Source organism: Euleptes europaea, chromosome 18 (genome assembly GCF_029931775.1).
Source record: "Euleptes europaea isolate rEulEur1 chromosome 18, rEulEur1.hap1, whole genome shotgun sequence".
Lineage (NCBI taxonomy): Eukaryota > Metazoa > Chordata > Lepidosauria > Squamata > Sphaerodactylidae > Euleptes > Euleptes europaea.
This window is the reverse complement of record NC_079329.1, coordinates 17,551,245-17,568,789: the sequence shown is the minus strand read 5'-3', so window position 1 is coordinate 17,568,789 and position 17,545 is coordinate 17,551,245. Positions and strand designations below refer to the sequence as shown.

The 17,545-nt window shown below is 48.5% G+C and overlaps 2 protein-coding genes across 2 annotated transcripts in view; both read right to left on the bottom strand.

Annotated features, from left to right (window-relative positions):
• The window catches only part of LOC130490582 (soluble scavenger receptor cysteine-rich domain-containing protein SSC5D-like), a 48,588-nt gene extending 45,699 nt beyond the window's left edge, over positions 1 to 2,889 (bottom strand). Inside the window, exons 1-3 of the mRNA XM_056864402.1 lie at positions 2,820 to 2,889; positions 1,608 to 1,922; positions 27 to 134 (exon numbers count right to left, since the gene is read on the bottom strand). Of these exons, the coding sequence (XP_056720380.1) occupies positions 27 to 134; positions 1,608 to 1,922; positions 2,820 to 2,889 (493 nt within the window). The remainder of the gene's footprint in view (positions 1 to 26; positions 135 to 1,607; positions 1,923 to 2,819) is intronic.
• Positions 2,890 to 11,573: 8,684 nt separating this feature from the next.
• NAT14 (N-acetyltransferase 14 (putative)) lies at positions 11,574 to 13,862 on the bottom strand. The gene is made up of 2 exons (XM_056863804.1): positions 13,763 to 13,862; positions 11,574 to 12,152 (listed from the first exon to the last, which is right to left on the bottom strand). Exons 1-2 carry the CDS (start codon positions 13,841 to 13,843, stop codon positions 11,610 to 11,612), a joined length of 624 nt encoding a protein of 207 aa, XP_056719782.1. The 5' UTR covers positions 13,844 to 13,862; the 3' UTR covers positions 11,574 to 11,609.
• Positions 13,863 to 17,545: the final 3,683 nt, after the last annotated feature.

Sequence of the window (17,545 nt, the reverse complement as noted above, 5' to 3'; positions counted from 1 at the left end):
CCATTTCAAGTGGCTTGCACACTCACCCTCTGCAGGTACAGAAGGCGCTGGTCTTGCAGCCGTTACCGTCTCAATTTCGTCCCCTCTGACAGTTGGGGGAGGAGAAAAGGACGTGAAAGGAGAGAAGCGCTGAACTGTGAAGGGAGAAAGGGGAAGAGTTCTGTCAGGCTTGTTGGGCCAGAGAGCTTTAGCGAGCTACAGAACCCTTTTCCTTCAGGGACAGGACAGCAGCTACTGAGGGCCGTTCCCTTTTATCACTGTTGTTAAAAGAACTTCACAATACCTCCTGGGGTTGTATAATTTTGACCAAAATAAGATCTATCAGAGTTTCTTTGGAAGATTTGGCTCCAACTACTGAAGCCCACATTTTTAAAATTATTAAACAACGTCTCTTAGATATGGAGCTTCAAAAGATGCACCCAATCCAACCTTATGTTTGCTCTTCAGCAATGTTGGGTCTTACGAATAAAATTGACAGTATCCCCCACTACTTTTACAATCTGGATATCCCTATCCTCCGTAGAGCATTCTCTCTTGCTAAGGTTAATGCCTTTCCATCAAGGATGCTGTATGGAAGGTACCTCCAAATCCCAATACAGGAACGGATTTGTCCCTGTGGTTCCAACTCCCTGGATACAATTGAACACATACTGTTTGACTGTTCTCTATACAAAACATCCCGTGGGAAATGGTTAAAAACTTGGTTATATTCAAAACATCACCTGTCTAATAAAGTAAAATGTCAATTTTTATTGAATGCTTCAGTACCGGAGATTACTGAGGGTTTTGCCAATTTTCTAGTGGATGTGATGAAAGTGCAAAAACTTGCAAGCTCTGTTATTTTATTATATTGTTCTTTGTTTTATTTCACCGATTTTAAGTTTTATGATCCCTTTTTGTAACAATTGTAATAATTTTTATGCCATTAAAGGTTGTTGTTGATGATGATGATGATGATGAGCTACTGAGGGCCTACTTTTATACCCAGCTCCTATCCAGGTCTACATTCTGATAAACAGGCCAAGAGCTGAAGGGCTAGAGCCCTTTGGTTCTTGCCCTTTGGCTTGTGTCCAAGGGCTTGTACCTCTGTACACCTCTGGCCTTAAATACCTGTTTGCAGACAGGAAAGCAAACTTAAGGAGGTGTTACTCAGCTGCTGCTAACCGGCAGGATCTTCCCCAGTTCCTCCCCTGCCAAGAATGAACCAGAATGGTATAGTAAGAACATATGAACATAAGAGAGGCCATGCTGGATCAGACCAAGGCCCATCAAGTCCAGCAGTCTGTTCACACAGCGGCCAACCAGGTGCCTCTAGGAAGCCCCCAACATGACCCAGTGGACTAGTACTGGACTACAGCTGGGGAAACCAGGGATCAAATCCCCAATGTGGCATGAAGTCCAATGGGTCATGTTGGGCCAGCCGCTCCCTCAGCTTAACCAAACATCCCAGCGTTGTTGTGAGGGGAAAACTGAGAGAGGAGACCATGTATGTCGAGCTCCTTGGAGGAAGGGTGTGATAATCTAATAAATCAGACTCTGGCAAGATGCTTCTTTCTCATTCTGCGGGACCGGAATAACAGTGAAGTTTTCTGTCACGACAACCCCACCTGAGCAGATGGCACTGGCGTCCTCCTCATGGGTGCAGACGTGCCTGCGGAAGCCTTTGTGGCGGCAGGCGTGGAGATGCCGCTCGGTGCCCAGGCAACGCACCTCGTTTAGCCAGATGGTACCAGTGCCTTCGCCAAACCAGGCACCATGGGGTGCGGAAAGAGCCTCCCCACAGTCCAGCTCTCGGCACACCACGGCCGCATCCAGCACGTCCCACTCATCGTCACAGACCGTCCCCCATTGGCTTCGGCGAAAGACTTCCACCCGTCCGATGCAGAGGTTCGGACCTCCCGACAGACGTACTGAGAATGGGCCTGCTGAGATAAGGAGAGGTTACCGGGTCTACAGAGGGATCTGTCTGCTGACGTCCCCCCATGAAAGCTGTCCTGCCTTCATTCCAGTCCACTTTCACTTCCATTCAAATTTTCTAAATAATATTGTGACTTAAGATAAGTTTCCCCAAGGCAAAAACTTGTTAGGTCAAAGAAATTGATTTGGAGGGGATTCCAACCCTTCTCTCGTCTGCATGTGCAGGGTAGGATTGCCAGGCGCACTCCCTCCATCGGTAGGGTTCCCAGGTCCCTCTTCGCCACCGGCAGGAGGTTTTTGGGGTGGAGCCTAAAAAGGGTGGGGTTTGGGGAGGGGCTTCAATGCAGTGCCATAGAGTCCAATTCCCAAAGCAGCCATTTTCTCCAGGGGAACTGATCTCTATCGGCTGGAGATCAGTTGTAATAGCAGATCTCCAGCTTGTACCTGGAGGTTGGCAACCCTATCCATCGGTGGTATGTTTTAGGGGGCGGTGCTGGGGCAAAATGCTTGCTCCCCTAATAATGGAAACCACCAGCCCTCCACTTTCACAGAAGAGTTTTTTTACAGATGCCCCGGTCTATAGCTCATTGGACAATGTTGTATCCCTCAGTAGTGGCAGATAAGCAGACAGAGAAAGGGACTGCTAGCTGTTTTACCTGTAGCACAGAACTGGAGAAAGGCAGCTGGAAAACAAAGGAAAGGGTTGCAAATTAGGACACGGCTAAACCGAAGGACCATCCAATATATATAAACATTCAGAGACACATTCTCAAAGAGCACTTTGTAAGGATAACACGATTCATATATCATACCCAGCTACCCAAAGCCGTGAGAGGAGTCCAAGCATCCTGCTTCCCACCCTCCACACGCCCACGTTTAACCCAAATCTCTGTGACCAGTACTGCCGGTGAAGGCTTGGAGCCCTGCCGCAACACCACCACCCCAGGAGGACCGGGTGCCCGCTAGGAGCATCGCAGCCTCGCCCAAGGAGGAGGGCAGAACTCACCTAGAAAGAAGAGAAGGCACTGCATAGTGTCAGAGGCAGGGCCAGAGTCCTGACCGGGTCAGTGCAAAGGAAGCACTGCAAAGAAAGAAAACCCTTTTGGACACCGGACCGAGGACCCAGGCTGTGAGTCAGCCAGGCAGAAAGGAAAGTGGAAACACCCCCTGCTCGCTGTGGGCCGGGTGGCTTCCAATCTGCAGCCTGGGGAAGGAGAGATTCTGTGTCGGAGTCTCTGATAGGACTTCCCACCAGGCCCAGCCCAGGAGAACCACATTTGTGACCCTTTCTGTGAAGATTTTGGGAAGGAACCCCATCGGTAGCCCTCGATGAAGCTGTGGCTGTTTCTGCAGAGTCAGACTTTCAGATGCTCCTGTTTCGTTTCCTCATGCATCTCTCCTGCAACATTTGGCTTCATCCTGTCGCTCTCAGCTTTGGAGCAAGTCCGTTTTTCTCTTTCTGCCTCAGCTGGCTATCTATAAACTGATAATCAGGGTGTCGTGTCCCCCGTTCTATCACAAGGACTACACTGATTAAAAATTGTCAAGTCGTGCATTCAAATATGGGATAAAAGGGACAAACTCTGTGTGTTGCCCTGAAGTTGGGGGGGGGGGCATAAGAAGAGTTGGTTTTATATGCCGACTTTCTCTACCATTTAAGGAAGAATCAAACCGGTTTACAATCACCTTCCCTTCCCCTCCCCACAACAGACACCCTGTGAGGTAGGTGGGGCTGAGAGAGCTCGAAGAGAGCTGTGACTAGCCCAAGATCACCCAGCTGGCTTATGTAATTCCATAAGACCCCCAGGCCCCAGCTAGAGGTTGACAACCCTATGTTGACCATAAGCTTAAACATTGGGAACTGGTATGCCAACATCATTCTGGCGCACTGCCATCACTTCTGGTAAAAACTGGAAGTACGGTCATGGGATGCGCTAGGATTTTGCAAAAACACTATGGTAAAACCATATAGTTTTTACAAATCCTAGAGTATCCTATGATATTATTTCTGGTTTTCACCAGAAGTGACATTAGCGTGCTGGTGCAATGCTGGCTCACATCCCCATTCCCTCCTGCCAGCATTTAAGATACCATCAGGCGATGAATTGGATTGGCAAGAGGAGACACCCTGTGAGGTAGGTGGGGCTGAAAGAGCTCAAAGAGAGCTGTGACTAGCCCAAGGTCACCCAGCTGGCTTCATGTGTAGGAGTGGGGAAACAAACCCAGTTCACCAGAGTAGCGTCTGCCGCTCATGGGGAGGAGTGGGGGAATCAAACCCAGTTCTCCAGATCAGAGTGCACTGCTCCAAACCACCGCTCTTAACCACTACACCATGCTGGCTCTCCGTGGCATAAATGAGGAAAACGTGTTAATGTAAAAATAATCCTAAGTGATCGGCCTTCTGCAGCCTCCAGAATCTGCAAAGGATCCTGCACTTCAAAAAAGCCTGCGTTTCTATTTTCACACCCACGTGGGGATAAAATGTAGGCTAATGCTGGCTAGTGGCAGAGCAGCAGAAGGAAAGCAGGAGCCAAAAACCATCCGCAGGGAAAGCAACTCACAGGAAATATGAGTCATATACGCTATCCCAGCCAATACGGCCGGAGAACTTGCATCTTGCAGCATTTAGGAAAGACAGAACAGGCAGGCCCAGCTTCAGTTTGGGGGGCTTCATAATGGGACCACCTGGACCACGAAGCCAGGTCCCGTGGCAACGCGGAGAAACCAATGCTGGCTTCCCCAAGATTATGGGTCACATCTGTGGCCCGAACACCTGCAGACAGATGGTTTCTGCAGCCAGAGCAGTTTTATGGTCACTGGCATGCTAACTAGTAACCATAACAATCCAGCACAATACAGCTAAACATGCAAGCTAATTTCGATCAATGTCTGACAGTTATTTTGGGGGGATGAACGACCAGGAAAATTAAAGCCACTGCACTGTTGTGGTGGTGATAACGTCTGTGTACAGGCAAGGATTTTTCAGCAATGAGTTAAGTTTTGGAAATGGTTTTGGAAAGCCAGTACTTAGTCCTAGAATATGTGAGGTCATCAGACCGTTCTTTCAAGATTGTGAAGAGTGCCTCCTCGGCCCATCCACCCTGCATAGCCACAAATGAAGTCCTACAAAGTTTGGAACTGGACGGGGATAATTTTCAGCCTTCTTCCCAATGCTTGTTGTGGCTAGAGTTCAGGCCTCCCCCCCTGTATAGTTCAGACTCAATGAGTGCAAGGATAGACTGCCACAGTTGTCCAATGTGAAGCTGTCCTTGGTGACTGTTCAAAGAAGAAGAAGAGTTGGTTTTTACATGCCGACTTTCTCTACCACTTAAGGCAGAATCAAACCAGCTTGCAATCACCTTCCCTTCCCCTCCCCACAACAGACACCCTGGGAGGTAGGTGAGGCTGAGAGAGCTGTGACTAGCCCAAGGTCACCCAGCTGGCTTTGTGTGTAGGAGTGGGGAAACAAACCCAGTTCACCAGATTAGCTTCCGCTGCTCATGTGGAGGAGGGGGGAATCAAACCCAGTTCTCCAGATCAGACTCTACCACTCCAAACCACTGTTCTTAACCACTACACCACACTGGTTTGATCACAGAAGAACAAGAGCACACCCAATTTCCATCCCAGTCATCAATTCATCATTTATTGTACGCACAGAATTTTCACTTTGCTGTTCAATTGGGAAGGAAACCACACTGGAAAAGGTCTACATAAAATACAATTAAAATTTCCAAGCAATTTAAATAAAACATGCAATTAAAACCAATGTATTGTCGAAGGCTTTCACGGTCAGAGTTCATTGGTTCTTGTAGGTTATCCGGGCTGTGTAACCGTGGTCTTGGAATTTTCTTTCCTGACGTTTCGCCAGCAACTGTGGCAGGCATCTTCAGAGTAGTAACACTGAAGGACAGTGTCTCTCAGTGTCAAGGGTGTAGAAAGAGTAATATATAGTCAGAAAGGGGTTGGGTTTGAGCTGAGTATTGTCCTGCAAAAGTATTGTCCTGTAAGTATCAAGATAATGTGCTAATGAGGATATGGTATGTTAATATGGAACCATTGTATCCTGAAGTGATCTGTTAATGTGTGTAATCCAAAACTAATCTGTATGGCTATTGTTGAATGTTGTCTTTGTCTGGAGGTTTTTCAGGGCAGGAAGCTTGGCTTCCTGCCCTGAAAAACCTCCAGACAAAGACAACATTCAACAATAGCCATACAGATTAGTTTTGGATTACACACATTAACAGATCACTTCAGGATACAATGGTTCCATATTAACATACCATATCCTCATTAGCACATTATCTTGATACTTACAGGACAATACTTTTGCAGGACAATACTCAGCTCAAACCCAACCCCTTTCTGACTATATATTACTCTTTCTACACCCTTGACACTGAGAGACACTGTCCTTCAGTGTTACTACTCTGAAGATGCCTGCCACAGTTGCTGGCGAAACGTCAGGAAAGAAAATTCCAAGACCACGGTTACACAGCCCGGATAACCTACAAGAACCAAAAAACCAATGTAATTCCTCCCGTTTTAAGAAAAGGTAATTCTTTTCCAGTGGCTCCACATCTTTATGACTTATTAGGCGTCTCCTCCCCTCCCTCCACACATGTGGTCCCATTTTAAAAAGGACGCCCTCTTTACATTGGAAAGCATACATGTTCCCTTGCAATGAACTCCACTGCACATCTAAACATCCTATCACCTTTGCAGTAACCACCATATACTGCAAGCCCACTCTCTGGCCACCGCCACGCAAACTTTTACAACTTTGGAGGCCTAGGTTAGGCCCTGGGAGACTCGAGTTCAAATCCACACAGCGTTGTGAAGTTCATCGGTGACGGTGACTAATTCTTAATCTACCTCCCAAGGTTCTTGCAAGGATTACATTGTTATCTGTACACACATCAGGATGGGCCATGCTTGCTTCTTCGGCCAGTGGTTCACCTCTTCTGAGGGAGAGAATTTCCAACTGGAGTGTTCTTCCTCCTGTAAACAAAAAGTCGCACCCCTTCATCCCTTTTTTCCACAGTGCAATTCCCCAGCTATGTTGCTTCCACTATGGAACCATCTGTCCCCCTGAGCCAAATTGCTTTTCCTGCATTAGGAGAAGAATCTTTGTCAGTCAGAGAAGAGACTGGAAAAAAACCCATCATTAATTTGGCAAACCAAAGTTTGGTAGCAACAAACTGGTCTTTATTCAGACCCATCGGAAACACATGCAAACCTGGGCATTGCTAACAATAGGAAGACATCCGGCGTCAGAGTAGCTAGCAGCAAATCCTCAGTGGACCAGTCAAACCTTGCAGCCATCATTCATGCTTTTGTGTGTGTGTGTTAAGTGCCGTCAAGTCACTTCCGACTCATGGCGACCCTGTGAATGAAAGTCCTCCAAAATGTCCTGTCTTTGACAGCCTTGCTCAGACCTTGCAAATTGAAGGCTGTGGCTTCCTTTATTGAGTCAATCCATCTCTTGTTGGGCCTTCCTCTTTTCCTGCTGCCCTCAACTTTTCCTAGCATGACTGTCTTTTCCAGTGACTCTTGTCGTCTCATGACGTGACCAAACTACGATAGCCTCAGTTTAGTCATTTTAGCTTCTAGGGTCAGTTCAGGCTTGATTTGATCTATAACCCACTGATTTGTTTTTTTGGCAGTCCACGGAATCCGTAACCCTCTCCTCCAACACCACATTTCAAAGGAATCTATTTTCTTCCTATCAGCTTTCTTCACTCTCCAGCTTTCACACCCATACATAGTAATAGGGAATACGATGGCATGAATTAATCTAGTCTTGGCAGCCAGTGACACATCCTTACACTTCAAAATATTTTCTAGCTCCTTCATGGCTGCCCTTCCCAGTCTCAATCTCCTTCTGATTCATGCTTTTAAGCAGGGCTTAAGATGCCCCATTTTCAGTGTGGCCACATAACACATCCACAATGTACATTAAAAAGGAGATCCCGGGGTTCTGTGATGCTTGGGCATGTACAGATAAAGAAGCAGAGGGCAACACAAATAATGGGTGTACACACAAAGCTGCCTTATACTGAATCAGACCCTTGGTCCATCAAAGTCAGTGTTGTCGATTCAGCAGCGGCTCTCCAGGGTCTCAGGCAGAGGTCTTTCCCATCACCTACTGGCCTAGTCCCTTTAACTGGAGATGCCGGGGACTGAACCTGGGGCCTTCTGCATGCCAAGTGGATGCTCTGCTACTGGGCCACAGCCCCTCCCCAGGGTGGCTAGCCTGTTCTCATCAGACCTCAGAAGGTAAGCAGGGTAAGCCCTGGTTAGTATTTGGATGGACAACCTCCAAGGAATAACGGGGTCATGACATGGAGGCAGGCACTGGCAAACCACCTCTGAACATTTCTTGCATTGAAAGAAAACCTTACAGGTCACCATAAGTCAGTTGTGACTTGATGCCACGCATACCCAGAGTCCTCAGTGGGTCCTGTTGAGTCCTATAGAACAAACAAAAGGGGGTGGAAAACTAAAAGGTGGATCATTTAGACCAGGCTCTGGGGACACCAGAGGCTGGCTGACACCTAGTCCCCTTGACCTCAAGCACAAACCTTTCCTTCCCTTCTTATCAATGAAATGCCGATCCGTGGCCATTCACACCTATGGAGAGATGTAAACAGCTCCCATTGGGACACATGGTCACTGCAAAGGCAAAATTGTATGCTTAATCCTTCTTCCACTTGCCACTTTGCCCAGTTCTCTCCTTCAAGCTGCATCCACTACACAAAGGATCCCAACACTGCCTTAGCCAATGCCCAATTTGGGGGGGGGGGAGTGGTGCCTGAGGAGGGGAGATTTTGAGGAGGATGTGAGGATTCTTTCCTATTCTCCATGGTCTTTACTGTCGTCTCTATCGTTTTTACCATACAGATCATGGGAAGGGTGTCAACCTCATTTGTTACAAGGACCGGATATGACATGTCACTTGAACGGCCGGGGCCATGCCTCACCAGCCCAGATCGGGAGCGTGGGGGGGGGGGGGAGTACCTTGGCTGGCAAGCCCGCAGCAGGCTCAGCTGCCCAGGTCAAGAGTGGGGGGGGGCATCTGAGGGTGGCCGCAATAATTGATGACCCTGACCCAAGAATCAAAGAGGCACCTGGTTGGCCACTGTGTGAACAGTCTGCTGGACTTGATGGGCCTTGGTCTGGTCCAGCAGGGCCTTTCTTATGTTCTTAGGTATTCTCACCCGTAGGATTCGGGGCACAGCTGGAGATAGAAGAAGAGGAGTTGGTTTTTATATGTCGACTTTCTCTACCACTTAAGGGAGAATCAAACCGGCTTACAATCACCTTCCCTGCCCTCCTTCCCTGTAGATGGGTGGGGCTGAGAGAGCTGTGACTAGCTCAAGGTCACCCAGCTGGCTTCGTGTGTAGGAGTGGAGAAACAAATCCAATTCACCAAATTAGTGTTCACTGCTCATCTGGAGGAGCAGGGAATCAAACACAGTTCTCCAGATCTGAGGCCACCACTCCAAACCACCGCTCTTAACCCCACGCTGGCACTCGTCGCCACTTTAAATCTCAGCTGCTGCTTTTCTGCACCGTGGATCAAGATCTTCACCAAGCGCAGTGGGCTCGCCAGCCAGACCAAGAGTGGGGGCGGGTGGCTGCCTTGGCTGGTTCACAGGCAGATAAGAGCTCTCAAGGGGCTGGATCCAGCCAGCGGGCCACATATTTGACACCCCTGGACTAGGGGAAATTCTAGAATGCCCCTATGTGTAATGTCCCCCCTCCAGGAGGATAGATGGGGGTCCTATCCCCTCCCATATGTACATGTTTTCCTTTGCAAAGACACCGAGATAGCAGAAAACAAGGCTATGCGCCCCCATTTAAATAAATGAATAAATAAAAATGCAGGTCTCTAGTCATTTCCCCTGCTTCTTTCTTCCTTACTAAACTTCCTTACTAAAGCAAGGAAGAGGGTCAAATTCTGCAAATACTCAAGTATATAAACAAAACATTACTATATATGTTAAAACAAGCACATTTGTGTTCACTTAATTGAAGTGCATAATTTGTTTTTAGTGCAACAGCTCTCTTGAGACAGTATTTGGAAAGGGGGATGGCTGGCACAGAAGAAGAGTTAGTTTTTATACCCCGCTTGTCTCTACCTTTAAGGAGCCTCAAAGCGGCTTACAATTGCCTTCCCTTCCCCTCCCAACAGACACCTTGTGAGGTAGGTGGGTCTGAAAGAGTTCGGAGAGAACTGTGACTAGCCCAAGGTCACCCAGCAGGCTTTATGTGGAGGAGGGGGGATCCAAACCCAGTTCTCCAGATTAGCGTCCGCCGCTCTTAACCACGCCACGCTGGCTCTCCAGTGATATTCCCACCTGCTGTCTGAAGCAAGGCAGTCCACTGAAGCCCCTCAGGGTTCGGCCAGCTCATTCCACTGCATGTGCAAACCAGGCCTTGTAAACGAGGCACCTAGGCAGTGCTGTGCACCGCTGCATCTAAGGGGCGGGTGGGGAAACGGCTTCCTGACCCACAAAAGGTCCAGCCAGCCAACACAGTGCAAATTCCTTTTCTGCTGCAAACTAAAAGAACAGGTTCCCTGAAGCCTGCTCTCAAGAAGCAACTGTGCACAACTTCTCAACAGCTGAGAATATGCTTCCTCAGCAGACTTACCGCTGAAATTATGCCCGTATGTGCAAAGCCTGACAAAACCTAAGCGAGTAGAGCAAATAAACAACGGATTTAGAAAGATAGGAAGAGGGTTGTTTCCGGACTCCTAAAAGAATACAAATGCAAGGACAGGCCTGTGACAAATCTCCAGAATTTAACATCCTCAAATCTTAATTTTCTTTAGGTTACCGGGTGGGGGGGGAGTGTGCTTCTTGGGGCTGCAAACGCTGCCCGCAGATTGCGTTGTGAAGTAACTCGCAAGTCAGGTTTCAGCCCTACGCATAACATTTTTGGCAAGATAATCAATTACACCAAACAATTGTTCCAATCTGGTTTGGTTTGCAGAGGTAACTCAGGCTACCCTGGTGCAAAAAAAACTTAATGTGCGTAGCAGAGTATACAGAGCTCTGGTCTGAAACAGGAGACAGGGTTACAGACGGTGTTTTTTCCAGTTCCTCCAAATGAAGAAGAGTTGGTTTTTATATGATGACGTTCTCTACCACTTAAGGCAGAATCAAACTGGCTTACAATCACCTTCCCTTCCTTTCCCCACAAGAGACACTCTGTGGGGTGGGTGGGGCTGAGAGAGATGTCACCCAGCTAGCTTCATGTGCAGGAGTGGGGAAACAAATCCAGTTCACCAGATTAGCCTCTGCCGCTCATGTGGAGGAGCGGGGAATCGAACCCTGTTCTCCACATCAGAGTCCACTGCTCTTAACCACTACACCACGCCGGCACCACGCTGAGAGAGAAATATCTGGGATGGCTTTTCTTGAAGCCCCTCAGTGACAGAGGGCCTGACGTGCAAGGACGGGGGGGTGGGCTCAAACAACAGTCTTTAATCCACAGCAACCTTTGATGGTGTGCAGCATCGTTGCATCCCAGGTGGAGAAAAGCCACCATGTTTGAGGCCTAGAGATGGCTCGCTCAGCGCCGCCCGTTTTGGGAACTTGGAGCTTTCCCCCAAACCGAGGCCACACACTGTCCCTGTCTGGGTTCCCGGAGCAGCTCGGACACTTAATTCGTAGGCAGGGACGCTACAGCTCCTTGCTGAACACCTGCTGAACAGTGTAGCCCAGCCACCGGTGCCCACTCCGCACGCTGTAGCCGCTGCTTTCAAAGAGCCCGATGGCAGACTTGGTGACAACGGAGACCTGGGCCACCAGGAACTTGAAGCCCTGAGCACGAGCCTGAGCTTCTAGGAACTTGAGGAGGTGGCGGCCCACGCCGGAACGCCGGTACCAGCGATTGACAGCCAAGCGTTTGAGCTCGGCGGTGCAGGGTTCTCCGTCCCGGGGTTCCAGAGCCACGCAGCCGCACACGTCGTCCTCGTCATACACGGCCACCCAGAGCCCACGCTGGCCGGCGCTGTAATAGGCGTACAGTTGCCTCAGGTCCGGCGAACGCCACAGCAGGAGTTTCAGAGCCACGACGGTGAGCAGCACCGGCACCACGAGGGCTACCACGAAAGAGTTCAGGAAGAAGCGCAGGCCGCTGCTCGCCACAGCCATCAGCAGCAGAGCTAACGGCCGCGTCAGCACATACAATATCAAACGGTTCTCTGTGTCCTTGAATCCATCCTGTTGGGAGGAAGATGAAACAGAAAGGCAGGTGAGGAAGAAGAGCCAGTGTGGTGTAGGGGTTAAGAGCGGGGGTTTGGAGCGGTGGAGTCTGATCTGGAGAACCAGGTTCGATTCCCCACTCCTCCACATGGGCGGTGGAGGCTAATCTGGTGAACTGGGTTTGTTTCCCCACTCCTACACAAGAAGCCAGCTGGGTGACCTTGGGCAAGTCACGCTCTCTCAGCCCCAGCTACCTCACAGGGTGTCTGTTGTGAGGAGGGAAGGGAAGGTGATTGTAAGCCGGTTTGATTCTCCCTTAAGTGGCAGAAAAAGTCGGCATGTAAGAACTAACTCTTCTTCTTGTTCTACGGATTGTACAGGGTTTTGAGCGAGGAGGGGAGCTCAATGAGTTAACCGCCCACCTTGAGGTAGGCCATTCTCTACTCATAAGAAAATACGAAAAGCCCTGCTGGATCAGACCAAGGCCCATCAAGTCCAGCAGTCTGTCCACACAGTGGCCAACCAGGTGCCTGTAGGAAGCCCAACAGCAAGACGACGGCAGCAGCATTATCCTGCCTATGTTCCAAAGTGTCTAATATAATTATAAATAATATAATTATAATAAGAACATAAGAAAAGCCCTACTGGATCAGACCAAGGCCCATTAAGTCCAGCAGTCTGTTCACACAGTGGCCAACCAGGTGCCTCCAGGAAGCCCACAAGCAAGACGACTGCAGCAGCATCATGCCTGTGCTCCACAGCACCTAATATAATAGGCATGCTCCTTTGATAGCAGAGACAATAGGTATGCATCATGACTAGTATTCATTTTGACTGATAGCCATGAATAGCCCTCTCCTCCATGAACATGTCCACTCCCCTCTTAAAGCCTCCCAAGTTGGCAGCCATCACCACACCCTGGGGCAAGGAGTTCCACAATTTAACTAGGCGCTGTGTGAAGAAATATTTCCTTTTATCTGCTTTAAATTTTTATCTACTTTAAATTTCTCACCCTCTAGCTTCAGCAGATGATCCCACGTTCTAGTATTATGAGAGAAGGAGAAAAGGATGGAAAATACAGGGAAACCTACCATGTGGAAGCCTCATAGCTTGTGCTGAATTGGCAGCCACGGCAGCAATGGGGAAACCACAGCAAAATTGTCTCCATGTGGGAAAACCCCGTATTTGGCTTTAGAAAGAAGCTATCAGGGATGGATAGCCAGGGATAATTGCCCTTTTTCGATGGTTTTGCTGGGCCGTATGCTAAAGATCCCCTTTTCAGACAGACTGTGTCCCTGCCTCTTCAGTCAGTGGACTCCTTGGTACATACCATTTTTCACTGTCCTTACATATACCAACTTAGGCTAAAATATTTTAACAAACGGTCCACATCTTCTCGAGCAACTTTGGAGCAAAAGGTTCAGTTCCTCTTAGAGGACTCTGACCCTCAGCGTACCTATTTTGTTGCTTGTTTTTTTGGAGGCTGCATAGAAGAGACTAAGGGAGGTGTTTTTAGAGATGGGTCGTATTTAAGTTTTATGGTTTTATTGCTCAAGACCTCAGTCTAAGAACAGGGGGAAAGAAAAGAAAGAGGATAGCCAGGGATGCTCTCTAGAAGTCTGTCTCACCTTCAGAAGCTCCAAAACAATTGATGCCTCATCCTCTTTCATTTCCCTGATGGACAGCTGCTCGGGTTCCAGAGTAGGCATGTTGGTAGCAGGTAAGGACAGCACCTGAAAGGAAGGAAAATTTTAGTATTTGTTGACAATTGCTAGAGATGTGGACGGGGTGTCTCCACTTAGCACCTTAGTCGTGCAGGGCTTAACCTGCCTCATCATTTCGGGAGTCTTCAGCATGCAAAGGAGAAGAAACACTGAGGCGTGCTTCTCTGAATCTTCCTGGAGGGGAAGAAAACCCAGCTAACAATTATAGAAGCGGGATGGGACCCTAAATTTACAGCAACATTCTCCAATGAGGCACAATGCTTCCTAGGTTGAGGGATTGTTGTGTTGTCATAGAATCATAGAGTTGGAAGGGAACACCAGGGTCATCTAGTCCAACCCCCTGCACAATACAGGAAATTCACAACTACCTCCCCCCACACCCCCAGTGACCCCTACTCCATGCCCAGGAGATGGCCAAGATGCCCTCCCTCTCATCATCTGCTTAAGGTCATAGAATCAGCATACTATCCAGAAGGGCCCAAAGACCCTTTAGCCTCACCATATGAAGTTAGTTTGGCTGCCATTTTCACATATGAGGCTTAAAGCAACAATTATATTGTCAGGTTTTTTTGTGTTTTTGCTGAGCTAGGCCTTTATTGTTTTAAAACAGGTACAAGAACGGCTATGTTTGCCAAGTGATAGGAAAAACAAAGAGGCTAAACTGCTGTGACACGGCGGATCAGGACCACGGTGGCCCAAAAACTTCCCAAATCACTTCCATTACAGGTCTGAGAAATTCACCCACATCTGAGTTTCCTCAGTTTATAAACATTGCAAACATGTTTTCCAAAAATAAATAAATAAAGGTGACTACAATTAAAACTTTTTGTTGAGAAATGGGACGTTCCGGTAAGGAACGCCACACCTCTCAGTTGGGTGTCGAGAATCCCTCGAAATTTGGGCACGGAGCCTAGGGAGGGATCCCAGCGCGGTATAATGCCATACAGTCCACCCTCCAAAGCTGCAGTTTTCCTCCAGGGGACATGATCTCAGTAGTCTGGAGATCACCTGTAATTCCTTGATATCTGCAGGCTCCACCTGGAGGTAGGCAAGCTCAGGCGAACTCTTTAGTTTTGCACAAAAATACAATTGTTCGAATAACTAAATACTGGAGGACCCTCCCCCAAGCAAAGTGATGTGCATACAACATCCTCGCCACCCCATTGCTGCAGCATCTCAAAATGGCACCCCAGTAGGGTTGCCAGGTCCCTCTTCGCCACCGGCGGGAGGATTTTGGGGCATAGCTTGAGAAGGAGGGGGGTTTGGGGAGGGACTTCAATGCCATAGAGTCCAATTGCCCAAGTAGACATTTTCTCCAGGTGAACTGATCCCTATCGGCTGGAGATCAGTTGTAATAGCAGGAGATCGCCAGCTAGTACCTGGAGGTTGGCAGCCCTACACCCCAGAGAGGCGAAGGCAGTAGAAAGCACAGCCTGAACCAGAAGGAAATGAAAGCAGAACCAGAGGGGATGGAGTGGGGTGGGGAAGCAGAGATGCCGAGAAGTGGAGTCAGCGTGGGAAGGCCTTGAGTAGGATGGGAATTGGCAAAGAAATGGGATTTCCCCTCCCACAAGACCCACCATTGTCCAGTATTTTCAAAATGAACAACTGTACAGTTCTAATACCATTTGCAACGAAGCTGTTTCTCAGAATACGGTTGGAGGCCAAGCAGTGAAAACTAACTTCTGGCCCAGCCTCTGGTGAATAGTTTGTCGCATTTCACAATACAGGAAATCGTCTCAACCCAGTGTGCGCTCGTGGGTATACAAAGCAATTTGTTTTTAGCCATAGCGTGGTATATTAACCAGGGTTTCAGACCGTATCAAAGGACCTGCATCACAAGTTTGGGGGACACTTTCTGTAGGCGCAACTGAAATATATGGTAGAAATTCCACCCCCATCCTTTAATATCAACATAAATGGCATAAAAAAAAAATCCAACAGGCACAGCTTTCGATTGTGTGAAGATGCTGAATTTCCACTTGCCGTCCAGCTGTTAAAATGCACAAGATTCACGCCATGAAAGAATAACGTTGGCAATAGTTGAAGCAACTGAGACACGCAGGGCGTGTGTGTGTGTTTAATCCAACTGTGTGGCTATTCAAGAGATACATTTGGATTTTTTCTGCATTCAACGGTTTAATCCCAGCCAGGGTCACTGAATTGCTTTGAGCCAACCATCCTTTCTTGGTCTGTTCCCACAGCTGCAAAATAGGAGCAATTTTCCAGGAGAGTTTTTGGGAAAGCAATTAGAACCAGGTTGTGGAATATGATTGCCTTAATGCACATATTGAAGTGCCCTGGTTGTCTTATAGAGTCCAATGATGACAACTAGGAGGAGGTTAAAAAGAGCAATAGTTCTTTATTTAGCTAAACACAGACCTGGGGGTGAAATAACCCACAAATAAGATGTGCAGAGTTACTCACCCGAGAAACAAAGGAAAGACAGTATCATTTATGCATTCGCATGGGGCAGGCCCATGGCTGCTGACAAGCAGATTGATACCCAAAAGCACCAATGCACATTAAGGGCGAAAACACATGGTCGCTTTATCCTCCTTTAATCCCTGTTTTAGCCAGGATCGAATGCACATTAAGTGAAACGCATGCGTTCAATCCTGGCTGAAACAGGGATTAAAGGAGGATAAAGTGACCATGCGTTTTCGCCCTTATTGTCTACTTCACTCTAATTAGCATAACCTATAGATCTTGGCCAAAGGCTGTCTCTAAGCAAGTTCTAGGTCTTGTGATCTTGGAAGTAGAAAACACATTCCTAAGGATGAAGGTAATTCAGAGCTCTCTACTGGTGAGAGGCCGTACCAGGCACAGAGAGCATGATTTGTTGGTTCAGGGCTCCCAGATGCCAACTTCCCAAAGCTTCCATGTGCGTGCATACGAGTGTGTGTGTTAAGTGCCGTCAAGTCTCTTCCGACTCATGGCGACCCTATGAATGAAAGTCCTCCAAAATGTCCAATCTTTGACAGCCTTGCTCAGATCTTGCAAATTGAAGCCCGTGGCTTCCTTTATTGAGTCCATCCATCTCTTGTTGGGTCTTCCTCTTTTCCTAGCATATGAGTACATAGTATTTTACACCAGCCCTTATATCTGGGCATTACAATATTAGCTTAAAGGGGCCATTTTGTCAACAGTTGCTAATCCCCAGCCTGGGTTCCCTGCCCTGCCTCCCTGAATTCAATGCATACGTGCAAATCGGCACCGGTTGGCCGACGTGCGCTTCCCCCCCCCCCCCGCGAAAATAATTAACAACCGTCACTTTTAACCTCTTGCATGCAAGAGCTTTTAACCAGCTTGCATGCAAGCTGCAACCGCCCACTCGCCAGCGCGGAAGGCAAACGCCCGCTTTGCAACACACCCCGGTTTGCAATGAGCTGACCCCGGCGACAGAACGGCCAGTGTGGCCACGCCCCTCCGCAAAAACAGAAACGCTCTGTTTATCCCGCAACCTTTGCACGGTTCCCATTCTCCCCTGTCTAGACGACGGACTTACCCGGACTGTGGAATGCGGCCGCTTTCACCACCGCACCCCCCCCCCGCGTCGACGCACATGGAATTTCCCGGACGCTTCTTACATGCCCTCCCCCTTCTTGGAAAAATGGCTTCGCCCCCCGGCCTCCAGTAAAGCCCCTTCTCCTTTTCGGCCGCTTGACCCCAATGCGCACGCGCAGC

Bases quoted from the DNA above. Each gene is read 5' to 3' on its own strand.
- NAT14 (XM_056863804.1), bottom strand. From the start codon at position 13,843: ATGCCTACTCTGGAACCCGAGCAGCTGTCCATCAGGGAAATGAAAGAG. The intron at 12,153-13,762 runs GTGAGACAGACT...TCCTCCCAACAG, and splicing joins TTGTTTTGGAGCTTCTGAAG to GATGGATTCAAGGACACAGA.